General features: G+C 38.5%; 1 protein-coding gene across 2 annotated transcripts in view; it reads left to right on the top strand.

Annotated features, from left to right (window-relative positions):
• Nucleotides 1-15,806, top strand: part of akap12b (A kinase (PRKA) anchor protein 12b) — a 48,668-nt gene that overhangs the window by 15,658 nt on the left and 17,204 nt on the right. For both annotated transcript variants that reach the window (XM_072361718.1, XM_072361717.1), the window contains exon 2: nt 11,152-11,227. In XM_072361718.1, the coding sequence (XP_072217819.1) occupies nt 11,152-11,227 (76 nt within the window). The remainder of the gene's footprint in view (nt 1-11,151; nt 11,228-15,806) is intronic.

Genomic DNA, 15,806 nt, shown 5'->3' with positions numbered 1-15,806 from the left:
ATATGTCATAAGGGATCATTCTACTCAAAAGATTAAGGGATAGATAAGTGCAGTATCTTGTTAATTGTTTAATTAGGTTTTCTTTAGTTACTTTTAGGACTTATGTGAAGAGCTGATGTTGTTCTTGGTTGTCCTTTTGCAGAAATAATAAGAAATTGGAGAGTTCACAAATTTCCATACACCAGTATACCTCACTTCTGAAGACACGTGTATCCTCTCAGTGATACACGATATCCAAAAATATGTGACACTGGAAACCCTCCTCCAAAGGTTTAGTTAAAGATCATATGGTTCTTCAGTGACATAGTTGACCCTAAATGTTGTTTTTGTTCCAAAACTTGGATCAAACGTGCAGATATTAACTGGGAAATCATTTAAGAGTAATTTGAGGCCCGAAGCCATAAAATAACAAAGTCTGGTGTAAGTGTCTCAATAATTAAAACCATGTTTATGGTGTCTGTGTGCATTCCAGACGCTCTCTCCCCTGCTCTCCTTCAACTTTCACGTATGACTCTGGAGCTTAGATGCTTATCAGAGCTCAGAGATATTTAGAGATTCATGACTTGAGAGTCAGCAAAGAAACTAGATTTGTTATTTCAACCATTTAGAGAGGCAGCCCCCTGGGGTCAAACACTGGCCAGTGTGGCCTGATTATGACTGTGTCCTGGGGGGTCTTTAGTGCAGGCTGTTGTTGTTGTTTGGCTCAGTTTGCTGTTCAAGTGTGGCAGCCGCACAGATGAAGGGGTGGGGGTGATGAAAAACAGACAAATTGTGGGAGGTATAGAGACTTCGGGTTAAAAGGGTTAGTGGAGCACTGATGTAGGTAGAGAAGGACAACCAGGTTTCATCTGGTGTCCTAAAATGGCAACAGGTATGTGCAGCTTTACGGTCACCCAGTAGTTTGGTTTACATTCGTTTTACTCTTTCTCCTCTGTCTGAGTTGCCCTCACACACAAACGTTCACAGTGATACAAAGAGTTAGGCCCTGCTGCTTATTTTATCCATCTCTTGTTTAATTCATCTAATTTAATGTCCCTCAGGTTCTCTTCTCACGTCATGTATGTGAACTGGAAATTAAATACAGCTGACTGTCACACAGAAGGACCAATGGGGTTTTCAGGCCTGAGACCTGATGGATTACATATGCATCATAAAAGTGCATATTACATTAAGTATTTTTTGGTATTTAGCGCTCCTTCAAATTAGGCACAATTAGAAAGTGTAATTGCATATGTGCACACATCTGTACGTCTTATTCAAGTTTTAAAAGTATAGTGGAAGTTATTCACTTGGTTGCTGCTGACCACCGGCAGTTTGCTTTGAGCAATGCTCTGCATGACTGAGACTTTCAGTGCATACTGCAAGCCTAATAGAAACATGCTGTTCAGCTTCTCTTGCTAAATTTGCTGGCTCCTGCTGAAACCTTGTATTGTTGCCTGGTAAATGTGGCATCAGAGAAACTGATGCAAAAGTTGTCCTCTCCCACTGCAATGACACTGATCTGGATAGTTTTGAAAGAAATGTCTAAACAATTACCAGGTGGATAGAAATCTAATTTCCTTCAGAGCCTTCTGTTCACCAGAGTACAGTGGCCTTGAGGTGAAAATCGTAACATAAGTCGCCATGGCGATACACCCCAGTAACAAGTGAACCAGCTTTGTGAGACTGAAAACGCTGAGGTGAACCTGAAATTATCTCACTGAGATGCTGAGCTTACCCCATAACAATACTAGTAAAATGGAAAGAATATTATAAAGACGGAAAAACTACAAAATGTTTCAAAGGCATCATACTGTTGAGTTTTTGTAGTCCAGTCCTGAATTTTACTGTACTGAACCTAACTTTCAGCCAGACTGTGACCATCAGAAATAAGCTAGAAGAAGAGCAGGGAGCCACACCTTAGGGCATAAAAACACTCCCACAAACACAAGGAGCAGAGGTTTTCCATATATAGCCTATTTCCCTGTTAAAAGTTGACAGATTTATTGCCATGGAGGCCTTCCTTCCTAAGAGCCACCATAAATAAAATCAAAGTGGCAAATCTGCTCTTATAGAAATGGATGAGATAACTGCAATGAAATGGAGAAGGAAAAAGACAACTTTCTGTTTTATTATAAGTCTGCAATGGTTGGATACGACTGGTCAAAAAGAAATTAAAGGAGATTAAAGGAGAGATCATTTAAGATTAATTTTGTGTTTCTTTAGTTCGATTTAAATTTCCCAAAACAGTGGAGACACACACACACAAGCTCAGGTACTCTCAGTTTGAGCACCTGAGCAGACTTAATGGATTGTGGAAACAGTGAGAGTGTTCTTCAGGGGTCTTGTCAGGCTTTGATCTTTGGTATGTACTGAATGTTAGGGTCAGGGATAATAGACTGAGGGCTGGCAGGGTGAAGAGACATGAAGGGAAGAGGAGGGGAGACCAGTCAGGCATGACGTGTAGACATGATGGAAACCTTCTAAATTTTAAAAAAGTATATTTTTTCTTGACCTTTGTTTTCTGTTGGCACGCGGCCATGTCATGTAACTGTCATATTTCCTAGAAAAGTGGCATTTCCGACATAGAAATGACTAAAATGGGTATAGTCTCTTCAACACCACATGTGGTCTGCAATGTTTTCAAATCACATGCTGCCAGCGCTGAAATGGTGCCAACAGAAAGTCAGTCAGCAGTTTGTTGGTTTGAACACGCAAGTTCAAAGGTTATAACACTAATGTTTATCCTATTAACTGTGGTAGCATAAAGGCCAAAAAAGCCACATTTTTGGTGTGGTCACAGTGCGAGTGGCAGGACAACCAAGTCAGTGGTGAAGAAGCCTGTTTCTGTGGCTTTGGCATTTGATTTAAACTCATCCATTTAGTAATGCTGTGTTACTAATGATGTCGACAGCTGCCACTCTACGGGAGAACGACTGTGGCGAATGCCTTTTGAGGTTTGTTTCAATATCAGGCATTTGTGTTAATGATAGAAAGAAGAACTGGAGCATTTTTAAGACCTAATGGTGTTGCTAATTGCCCTCTGATGAAAAAAAGAGGAGACTTAAATTCCTCTGTCCATATCTTTCCTCTCTCAGTTTTCCCAGACCTTCTCCTCCAATGGTGTCATCTTCCTTTCGTCTGCCCTCAAACTCTATCCACAATTCAGAGGTCAGAGGTTAACTGTCATGAAAAACGTATGACCCCCGCTGAAAGTTTTCAAGCATGTTATCTCCTGCTTGCTCGAATGTGCACATGTCCATCTGAGAATAACCCTTACGTGACAGCTAGTGTTACTGAACTACATCACAATCATTCACAAAGACAGCTGGAGAACATGATATTTGTGCAAGACTAAAAGGTTAGGGCATTAAAAGGATAAGTTTTCCTACTTTTGCATTTTCAGCAACACCAATATACCCTCCTGATAAAATGACCACATCTGCCAGATAGAGTAAACCTCTAAATGCTCTTTCCACTTCATTGTTCCTGTGTGCTGTGTGATGATGGACATTTATTGCATGTTTTTGGTGAGATGGAAAATATTAGCTAAACGCATCTGACATCTGCTATTTCTACAAACATTTACACGTCTCCAAAACCAATAAAAGTTACTTTTTTCCAATATTTCCATATAAAACAAACCTGTCCTTAAAGACTAAGACCTTTAAACACATTGTGATAATGATGCATCAATCACCACAGAGACACAAAATAAGAGAAGAAACGACATCAAGTGCAAACTAGATAACCCAATAGTTCTGCTGTTTTCATACACATGAAGAACAGAGAGCACAGTTTTGTTTTATTTGAGTCAGCAAGATTTAGATAAAGTTCACCGGACCTTGTTTGCATGCTGCATTTAACCCTGAATACTATGAAAACAAAGCTCTGGGTTTAAGAGGTAATTTGCCAGCTGTCACCCTCTTTCTCATTAGCTAACTCCTCCTGTGCTTTGTGTTTGGTTTGCAGGATATAAATCTCCTCTGCTGGCCTTTGTGGAGTGATTTAAAACAGCAGGTTGTCTCTCTCCTGGAGCAAAGTAAAGTGGAAGTAAATGAAAGAGGCAGATAAGGCACAATAAGACTGAGAGATAAATTAGGGATTAAAATGAGAGTGAAGTTAGTCAAGAGAGGAAATCACAGGGAGATGGCAAAGGAGAACATTTCTGATCCTTAAATTTTAGGTCCCTCTAAATCTACAAGAGATGGAAAGGAATTATCTGAAGCCTTAAGCATACACAAAACAAGCACATTTTGAAGTATTTATTTGACAATGATGATGCACTAAAGACACATTTGAGCTCTTCTACATTTGAAGTGAATCAGTGGAAATCCGAATGTGCTTACTACCAGCCAAGAGACCTGGCTCCTGGGAAAGATCATAAACCAGCCTTCCAATGTGAACCTTCATCAGTAAAAACTTTATAGTATTGCGAAGTTTAATATGTCCATGGTTTGTGTGTCACAGTAGAAACACCAAAGGACACCTTATGAACATGTCTGATATGCTGCTGGCTTTCTTAAATTCAATATCAAATTGAATATAGTAACACAGTTGAAAAGTGTACAAATGCAGTCCCCCTATTTTCATCTTATTTTGCTCTATTTTTCTCCCCGACTACATGCTCCATTTTATGATCATAAAGGACAATATGTTTATCCTCTGAGCATATTTATTGCTGTACCGAAGACATAAATCCTCAAAAAACAGACACACTTTATGTTTATAAGCTTATGATAAGTGTTTTTGTGAAATGTCACTTAGAGGTGCATTAATTGGATGGGGATCTGCAGTGGCAAGGGAAAACACATGCACAACAGATCAGTTGGCATTTATTTATCACTAATTCTCCACAAAAAGTTATTTCAAGGTAACACACAAAGGGATAGGATGTCCTGAGGGAAAAATACAAAGTGACAGGCCCTACAAACTGAAGTTTCTTGGACCCACACTTTAAAATCAACCCAAACACAATGTTTTCATCTCCTTACATTTCTCCAGTTTTCTGGAAAACAATCACAAAAAGACATCTGTTTAGGTAAAAGGCCTCTGCTACATCTGACGACGTATTGGTTTCTTGAAATGGGTGTCGCACTCTTAGGGGAGCATTTCAGTTAATGTTCCCTGTAACTCAGCTGCAGCTTCGGTCTGAAATGCTTGGCTGCGATTGGTCAGCTTACATAGCATCTGCACACAAAACTAAAGAGAAAATCATAGTCCAACCATTTTGAATTGTTTTTGGACAACATGGAGGTCTACCTTTGTCTTTCTGCCTCTCAGTCTAACCGCCCACTTTAATTTTACATGTTGGAGCATACAAAGTAGACAATTTTGGAAGTCTGAATGGTGACTAAGCATGTACAAAGAATGCCACGCAGACCTACTGCCTGAGAGCACTGAACACTTAATAGATATCTAAACACTTAAGTTAAAGAAGCTGTGGACAGGGAAAGGAAAATATTAGATATTTCTTTGTTTGAATTTAGCGTCTTTCGATGAATCAAGATGAAACCAGAACAAATGCTAACAGCTGAAAAAGGCTACTAGTGAGGCAGGGAGTCCATACTGACACTTGGTCCCTGTTGCTTCATTTACTGAGTAAAAACAAACCCAATTTGCTACAAACCTGCATGAATGCGGTAAATAAATAGTATAAATGTTTCTCTTTGTGCTTGAAAATGTGTGACCTCTTTAGATTTGTATGTATTATTGTAGAAACGTGACCTAAAACATTTATATTTTTAATGTATCTTTCACTACTTCTACTGCCAGCATCACACAAGCTGCTTAAAGGCATATACTTTTGCCCATCACAGATGGGTAATGTTGAATAATTTTCTTCAATGGATGAATAACCAAGCATAATATGTTTGTCTCATTTGTTTAAATTTATTTTTTAAATCTTATGTTTGGACTTTGCCTTAAAATCTGATGATAATTTTGTCATATTTAGACCATTCTAAAGGGATAAAAGGCTTTCAGTGCCATTTCAAGTCTGTCTTTCACCATTATAGACAGCAGAACCAATTAAAGCTATTCATAGAAGCAGAAATGTTTTCTAGGAGCCTAAATTAAATCTGATCACATTTCACAGACAACCAGGCACAAGAAAACCATCTATTTTGTCCATGCTGTTGTTTTCTCAGGCAGATGTTTTGTATTGTGACTGTTTCTTTCTGCACTTTTGCAGGAGGAAGTCTGTGTTTAGGTCTTTGTGGCAGACCATGCTGACCAGACAGACACAAAAAAAATGCACAACTGGCAGTGAAACTTGAATATTTTCAGTCTGAGCACATATAAAAGGAATTCAAAGTTTCCCAGGCATCACAGTACCTATCGGTTTTAGGGTCTGTTCAGTCTCAGTTTACTACAACGATAAACAGAGAGTCAAATTCTCATAATACCAAGGCATCCTTCACTCGCAGTCTTCTCTATATGTGCTGAAAAATTTGATTCTTGACCCTAATTCTTTACCTGATCTCTTGCTATTGCAAATATGATCCACCCTATAGAGACTGTCAAATTTGAGGCAATCTACATTTTATCAATAAGACCGCAGTGAAAGAGATCCTGTCCATCATATACTATGGTACCGATATGACAAGAGAAAACTGTTCACAAGACCAGACCTAGGCATAGAATATCAATATGTTAATGCCAGAATAAACCCATGATATCAATTTTTTTTTTGCAAATTAATCTGTATTTGACAAAACCTACCATCTACATTACCCATAATTCACTCATCCTGTGACAGTTTGGTTAATGGCTCTGGTTTACCATGGTGGTATCCGCTTCCCTTTAAAAACAACACAAATGAATTAAGAAGCTTCCCTTTAAAAACAACACAAGTGAATGAATGAATTAAGAAGCTTCCCTTTAAAGACAACACAAGTTTTTTATACTGAATGCTTATTTTTATGATGTATTGTCTTATCTTTTAGCTCAAACTGTGGCAAAACACCTGCACATAATTTAAAGAATTTAAAGATATTAAATCTACTGTAAAGAGCAATAAAGTGAATGCCCTCCCAAAATTCACGAGCACCTACATTTGTTGATGCATATGCAAAAAGATGCCACAAGAACAGCACTGGCCTGTTTTTTATATTACATCCAATGAAAACTTTCTTAAATATCTGCTCATGCCAGCAGTGGTGTTGTTATGGTGAGAGTAGAAATTCACACGTGGTTAGAATTAAGCAATAGCACGTAAATATTATGGTTACAGTCAACCAAAAGCCATATATTGTGATGGCTCACAAACTGTATAAGGAGCCACTCAATTTACCCCATGAAGTTCAAAGTAAATAACGATAATGGGCTGACTGTCAAAGCAGCTGGTGTTGGTCTCAGGGACAGAAGTGAACATTTGGGGGAGTCAGGTGTTAGAGGATGTGTGGAATTTTGGTGAAGAGGACAAGGAATGCATGGAATGCCAGTCATGAATGGGAAGAGGAGGGTGGGTTCTCTGCAGGTCTGGAGGTCAGCTGATGGCTGATCAGAGGTCCTTGTGGCCTGAACAGGGCAAAAATCTTTTAGCATGCACGAATGTAAATTATTTTTAGATGCATTGATGATCTTCTTTGTTTTGAATATATCTCATTTCTATTTAAATATATTCACAACTGTCATTCAACAAGCTTGAAAGCGCCTTTGAATGGTTGTGCATTGGTGGAAAATGTGATATTTAATTTGATTATGGGGGGTCCAAAGTTAAGGGTGTCAAAACTATCTTATGGTTCAAATTGCAGCTTGCATGTTACATATTTGAGGAAACAAATGTGACAGGTCAGTGCAGGTTGCGCATGCTGTGGACTTGTGTGGCAGTTGGGTTGGTTTGTATTTACTCAAGTATTATGTTCCTGGGTGGATCAAGCCAGACTACCAATGAGTACCAATGACAGAACGGCACCATGAGCACTTAGGGACTTAGTTCATGACTTCACAAAATGGCTTTCCATTTCTTTATTAAAGCATGCTGGGTGGGAGAGTTTGCCTTGTACAGAAATTAAATGCATGGAGAGATTATATCTACAACCAATCACAATTCACTGGACTTGAAGTCGCTTGGTAGATTAGAATCCAACACAAATCCGATATTTTGTTTTTCCGAAAATTGAGCTACTAAGCTCATTGGTCTGACATGTAGCTGTGTAATAAATTAAAGAGGGAGGGTGGGTTGCTGGAGTATTGATGGAGTGCAAGAGTATATTTGAGATTTGTTTCTCTGACTTTAGATCTTGCAGTAAACAAATGTCAACGAGAGGAGTTAGATTCAGATATTCACAAATAAAGGAATCCTGAATTGTCTAATCTGATAATGATGAGCAATTTGTCACTTTTTTAAGGGTTTTTATAGGTTAAACAATGAATCAATTCTTAAAGACAATAATTACTAGTGAAAATATAATGAAAATGTTTAGTTCCAACAACAAATCTTGTTCAGCTAAGATATTGTCTCTCCTTAACGAATTTAACAAGTGAACTAATGCAGTACATACGTGTAATTTACAGTTTTACCAAAAGTTATCCCAATCTGCATGAGAATTTATTGATCCAAACTCCAACTCTCCATTAGGTTTCATGAAATGACACATGCTAACAAATAAACAGCAATGATCACATACCTCCACATCAGCTTTGGCCTTGGTGGCGGAAATATTGCAGAGAGTCTGTTGGATTTTACTTCAGCTTGATCAGTGGAGGTTCATTTCAACTTTTATTTTAAATCTCATTATCTGTGTCTTTTTGTCCTTGTCCTCTGCAGCTCTCCTTGTTCAGAAAGCACATTATCATGTCAGACAGCGCTTCGCCCGATGAGAGATTACACCCCCCTTTTTTAGTCTGCTTCCATTTTCTTTTTCCTCATCTTTCATTTCACCCGTCTATCCTTCTGTATGCAGATTATGGTGTCATTTTTCTAAACTGTCCTAGGCTGCTGGGAATGGAGCCTAACTTGTCCATTAGTTATATTAGCACCTCAGTGGGGAGGCTCTGGTTGCCTTATTCCTGGCTGGGACACACAAAGGCTCAGACCTGCCCGCTATTGTCCTGCTGTCAGTCGAAGCTGGTTTGTGCCAGAAAAAGTCTGTCAGGTCTCAGATCAACTGATAAAAGGTCCTGTGATCCAGACTGTGTGTTGTTTATTTGTTAACACACTTGCCAGTAATTCCAAATGAGTGTAATGCTTTTTCATTTTCTATGTAATCATTACTTCTTTATTGCTGTTATACTGATGTTGGTGTATTGTTTCTGCTTTTAGGTAATCCGCTAACTAAACCAATTAAAGATTTTTTTAATGAGGTGAAGTTGACTTAGGGTTTTTTGTGTGATTGTTGTTCAACCAGTGAATTGTTCTACCTGATAATAAAACATAAGTACACATGGGCCATTTAAAAATCTACCAGCATCCTGGCTTGCTGATTAGCTAATCGTAAAACTTGATGGATGATAGAGACAAAGGCATTTACTTACTGTTTTTGAAAACAGTTCTAAAGTTTATGGTTGTGACAAGCTGTGAAGGAGCACAATTGATCTTGTTGTTTACTTCTTTAATGAAGACTATTCTTTTCTTGATGACCTTCAAGAAATAGGAGACGAGGAGATTAGTACCGTAATAAAGGTGGAGCTAAAGTGAAAAGGCCCTCTGGTTGAGCACAAAAATGGGAGATAAAGAAACATTTGGTCTGGCATGGTTTTGAAACTCCGAAGTTCCCGTACCAGTGACTCAAAAGCTTACTCATGAACGTTTTAGATTTTGTTTATAAGATCTGAATGCAAACACATGTTAAAACAGCTATTTGTGTTTTATTGGGAAGTTTAAAAAATGTTCTGGGTGGTCAGATAAGTTTTCCAAGAAAAGCAGCAAGTGATTGCAATAAACCTGCATAAACTATTTCAAAATGTTTTTCTATGAAAAGAATAAATAAAGAACAAATGGTTTGTTAAAAAGTGTAATTAGAAGTAAAGGAATTTAAAGTTTTTTTTTTCAGATTTACTCTTTCTTACATATTTACAAGGGCATAAGTCAATAGGTGAATGCTTGAGAGTAAAATCAACATTCTGAGTAGATAGTAGACACATTTAGTCCTAAACCTCACCTCTTTTGACAGTTACAGCTCAGTTACAGCACTCGCTGGGCTAGAAATGACCAAAAGGCTTAAGAGTTGGGCCTTACTTGGGTTATAGAATGTGTTGTATATGCCAGATGTGACTCAATTGTCATTAGTAGTCTTTGATATGGTTTATTGCAAGTGTTGTGAAGGTCAGACATGGCCAGTATCCCAAAGAAAATGCAGATTTGGGTCACATTAAGTGAATATGTGACTGAATTAGGTAGACACACTCACCCCGATTCAACTGCGTCGGTCAGAGAGAGACATTTTCTTTGCTATCAGGGAGCCATCCGCTGTCCATGTTTTTTCTTGGTAAGACAAATAGTCCAGGCTACTTTGCCACTACCTTGTGGTACATGTCAGTAATGTGGCAATTGCATTCCTACCCAACTTGCTACCTACAGCAGTATGAAAACTTAATGGCTTAATATGCTGTGAATACAGTGTGGTTTTCTGCTTGGGTTAAAGCCAGTTTTAGCCAACTTTATTTTCAACTATGTTGTTGTAACATGAGTGAAAAATAGGTTGTTAGTGGTTGAAAGGAAGCCCCACACCTGATGTGCCAGCCTGGCTTGATTACTGGTATTTCACTTTGGCTACTTTTTTAGTATAATCTGGACTCTTTGATAAATTGAAGAGCTTTAGAGGTCTCCGTTGTTCAGTCTCTGTATTGGTAGCCTGGACTCTGCCCAGATACCTGTTTCTAGTCTTTGTGCTTCGATTCTGTCCTCAGCTCCAAACTTTACCAAAAGTAAAACTAAAATAAGCCTTTTTTTCTTACTACAGGACTGACTGTTTGCCTTCTCTTTCGGTTTTATGTTAAACTAAGTTGGCGTAGCTTTGTGTTTAACAAAGACACGGAAATGGTTTCAGTCTTTTCATTTAACTTTCACCAAGCCATGAAATATATATATATCTGCGAAAAATATCAAACTAGTTCTCTAAAGGGAAAAAAAATCTGTGTAGTAAGTGCAAATTGATTTGTAGGTTAAAAGAGATGAATAAATGTATAAAGTGTTGACTCAGTCTCTTTTTTCTGTCTGTTTCACAGCCTTTGGAGAAAAATGGACAAATCTCCAGCCTGACCAGCCTGAATGGACACTCGGAGGACAACACGCTGGCAGAAGGTGTGTGAGTTTGTGTATTTGTTCTGTCAGTGCTGTTTGTTTACTGTGTTTGACTTGGGTAGCTGTTCCTGTGGTCAGTGTGGTGAGTAGTGACATTGTTTCTGTGTGTTGGTGTCTGGGATTTTGGACTGTGTCTTAAGCAGCAGCAGAAGGTAAGCTTGTTTGCGTGGGGTCAGTTTTCAGTGTGTTTCAGTGTGTGTGAGAAATCCTTGTCTGCAGATGTCTGTGTGGCTCTGCATGATCCTGCACTGATCCTAAACTAATCCTTTGTCAACACTCGGAGGACACCTACATGGATTTTTGACAATGGAGCCACACACAGACTCACACATGCTCACATGCCAGCTATAATGATAAATAAGAAACAATGGGCCTGGTTGGACAAAAGTTGTAATGTTTACAGTAATAATTATGAGACATTCCCCGCAGTGTCTTTGTAGCAGAAGCTTTTATCACAGACTTAGGCCTCATTGTCTCTCAGTATAGTGGATCAGTCTAAACATTGCTCTTCTAAAGGTGAAATTTTCAAATAATATTTGATTAATCGGTGACCTTTAACATAATGTTGTAAAATAATGAAGTGAAGTAAAGAATTACTTTCTGCCCAAAGTTACCAAACTGCTCTGTCCATCTCCCGCGGCATATGTCTATCTTTAAAGCTCCATGTGTTTATTTTCTTTTCCGTTTCTGTCATGTCTCCCTCGGTCTGGGAGGGCTGCAGGGGTGTCTCCGCCCTCCCTAAATATTTATCAGGCCTTGACCTGGGCCCTGCACAAAGCAACCTGTGCACTTCATAATATGTTGTGGCCCAGGGGAAGGAGTAACCCTATACTACTTAAAACACAAAGATATGTCACATACCACTCTCTCTAATAACCTATTTAATAAGCTATTTAATGAAGCGATTCTGTCCATTCATAGAGTAATCCTATACCCTCTTAAGAGCTGAAATGTAGAGTGAGTAAGTTGGACAGATAGTGGAAAGTAATATAATTGTTGAAACAGTTGCTCCTCTGGTCTTATAGTCAGGACGGAGGTGTAGAACACCAAAGGTTTGCACATTTACCATTTTGGGAAAGTTTGAATCTTTGAACACTTGTGTATACACAAATGGAGCCTATTTTACAGGTTGCAATGACTTGTATATAATTTGAACTCTAGATTGGCTTTGATTTAAATTATACAAAGACAGTATATCTCATTTGAACTATCTGATCATTGTTGTTTATGGGTATATATATGGGTATAGTCCGTTTGAGTTTGATGCCAGTAAAACATTTGAAAAAGTTGAGTCAGGGACAACAAAAGACAAAGAAAATTGTGTTCTTGGTGAAAAAACACAACCATCTAGTATAATTGACAACAGATTCATAACATAACTGAATAACAAAAGAACTTTCCAGAGAGGATGAGGCTTTCATAAGTAAAGATAAGAAAAGTTTAAGTTGGCAATTCAATAAAACCATTAAAAAAAATACTGAATGGCTTCAATCTTCAGGCCTGTATGTGTCACAGCATTAAAACACAATTTGTTGTGGAAATCAGAGCACAGGCTCTTAAACATGAATACTGTTAATCACTTCATCCACGAATCCATGCAAAGAAAAAACAAATGCATATACAGAAAATACATCCAGAAATTCTGCCACCCTCTTTGGGTCAGAGCTTGTTTAAGGGGGACTGAGGCGAGGGGAAAAACTGTCCTCTGATCTAACAACTTGAAATTCTTCTTAAACGTCATGGCTGCTCACAGGAGAGGGACTATTAGCCTTGTTATCAGTACACAGTTAAACAGCAAGCACGTGTGAGGATGCATTAGTACGAATATCATGTCTAACCTGCACATCTGTGAAGGTCTTAGATTAACATGCGTTGCCATTCAGAAGACATCTTTTCCAGTGAAGATATTACTTATTTAGGAAAGAGAATTCTGAACTATATTATGCATGTACAACAACATGGCCCTGCAGTGAAAGAGTTTGGGAGAAAATCCAACTTGCCAGCAGTCCAGTTCTGTCGCCAACTGAAAACATTTGTTTCATTATGAAACTCAAAATACAACAAAGTAGATCCTGAACTTTTCAGGTGGCAATTCTAAAGCAAGAATGTGAAAATATATCAAAATGTACTAATGAAACATTTGATATGTGGTCTTTGTGTCGTTTGAAATGCACAATAGTCTTCAAGAATTGCATTTTGATATTTCTACTCTACTGTGCAAAAAGTGGTTCAAAATCAGGCATAAACCCACAACAAATCTCCCAGAACCCAAAGTTCATACATTAATGTTTTCATTAATCTTTCAAAAAGGCCCAGATACTCAAAAACGTATGGCCTTTACATCACAATTCACATTATTCTCCTTCAACCAGTGAACCAAAGAATTAAAATGGGAAAGAATAAAGACAGAAAACATCACAGGTTGTGAAAGGCCTTCAAGGCCACTGATAGAAAGAATGCATGGGAGTGAAACGAAGGGAGATACACAATGATCAGAGAGACAAGATAGAGTAGTGAAAAATATGCTTTCAGATTCCAGCTCTGTTCTAGGGCTTGTCCTGCCAGATAAAGACAGGGATGTATTGTGGGAGACAGGAAGAGAAAAGGAATCTGTCTGATAACAGCATAAAAGAACTAAAGACTGACTGCACATCAAAAGACTGATACAAATGCAAACACACAGACACAATCTCACTCTATCAGGTACAACAGAGTGTTTACATTTTGAGAGCCAGCCCTGACGTGAAACTCCGCTCCCCAGCCTGTAGCCTGACAAACGTGTTTAAAGTAGTATCAGTGATGCTTTGTTTTGATCCCACTTTTGATTTGAATTGCAAATAGAGATAGTTTTTTTTTTGTGTTTGAATGTATCAAAAGCAAATGTTGTGCTTTCTGTTAAAACTGTCTAAAATCCTTCCTAAAGCTCATGTAAGCAAACCGAGTCTCCAGATAGTCAGAGAAGAACTGAATAAATATTAGATGGAAGTTGAGCTTTGATGAGGTAACCAGAAAGAGGAGAGAGGCAAGCTAAAAGCAAGCGCCAGCACGGGTAAAAATAGATGAGGAGAAAGGTACACAGTCATTCATGAATGATGCAGCCTCCTATCGCATCAGTGCAAGAGCCTCCAAACAGAGTCAAACGAGACCTATGTTCACATGATTTGCTGCAAGAATAAAACCAGCCTCTATGGTTTCTGATTTTTACTGTTAACAGTTACAGTTTGCTGTCTGTGTAAACATGCGTTCAAGCTTGCATGTAAATGTGTGTTAAGGTTTCTAGTTTCAGTAGGGGTGTGGGTGCATGCAGCTGCAGTGGGAGCCCAAAGAATGACATCACAGATGATGCAATTTGTTGGCCAGAACGCTGACGCACCCTCCCAGAGGGATCACAGACACAGAAAGCAGGACAGATGAAAATTTCTGGACAGCTTCAGAAGAAGATAATGCTGACTGTGTGATTGTGTTCAGAAGTTGGTGTTGACTACAGTTAAGCTGGACATCAGTTAAATACTCCAAAGGGACTCGATGGGTGTGGTTCACCATGTTAAATGATATCTCCTAAATCGATGTCTGATGCGAAAAGTTGTAAATCAAGTGTTGCATTTTACAACTTTCAGGTGCTCACTGTTCAGCTGAATAATAAAGAAATGCATAAAAGCTGTTTTCATTGAACAGTTCTTAATTTCACATGTTGTGAAATAGGTTGAACAAAAACATGGCAGATATGTTCATTGAAGGTGACAAAAATGTTGTAGTTAGACCCCAAATATGAGGAATGTGTCAAACTGTACTTCATACTGGAGGTCCGACACAGATGTTTCAAATTCTGCAGGTTAATCATGAATGTGCAGGGATATTTCACGATTATGTCTTCTTTAGTTGCAGGTTGAAACATTTATGACTTCACTGCAATGCACCCTGTGTATTGGCTTAAGTGTGTTTTACGCGTGGCCATGATTTCACTCCAAGATGGACTCACTCAGGCTCGACTCTAGAGACATACAGAGCTGTGTTTGCCAAAATGTTCATCATGCCTGTGGAAGGGACCTCTCCCTTCACTTAAGCTCTGTCTAATCTCAGCCAATAATGTTTCAAGCTCATAACACAATCCAGTTGCTGAATCATTCCTCTCAGATTTCTGCCCACTTTGCTTTTACGTTCCAGCTGACAGTTATGGGTCAGATGTTCTTGGTTCTGCATCCTTTTCTACTAGAAAGAATACTTCTGCCCTTGATTCGTGTCAGTCAGTTTATCAATTTGTGCAGCTGTTTTATTTAGTTATTTGTTATGAAGTTAAGGCTTTAAGGACACTCCAGGGCATGGCATGATAATGGAGCTGCCATAAGAAAGCTTCCATCTTTCAGCCCCTGAACTGATCAAATTGTAGGGTTTTTTCCTCATCAAGTGCAACTTATGTTTATGTTTATGCATTTAGCAGACGCTTTTATCCAAAGCGACTTATAAATGAAGATATAACAAGCTATATATATATAAAAAAAAAGCTAACAATAAGCTACAATAAACTACATAGAAGGAACCCAGTAGGTAGGGAAGTACAAGGTAAGTGCTGGAATAGAAT

Source organism: Leuresthes tenuis, unplaced genomic scaffold, assembly GCF_036924035.1.
Source record: "Leuresthes tenuis unplaced genomic scaffold, fLeuTen1.0.hap1 SCAF_13, whole genome shotgun sequence".
Classification (NCBI taxonomy): domain Eukaryota; kingdom Metazoa; phylum Chordata; class Actinopteri; order Atheriniformes; family Atherinopsidae; genus Leuresthes; species Leuresthes tenuis.
The sequence above is the reverse complement of the archived record's forward strand: the minus strand, read 5'-3'. Positions and strand labels throughout refer to the sequence as shown.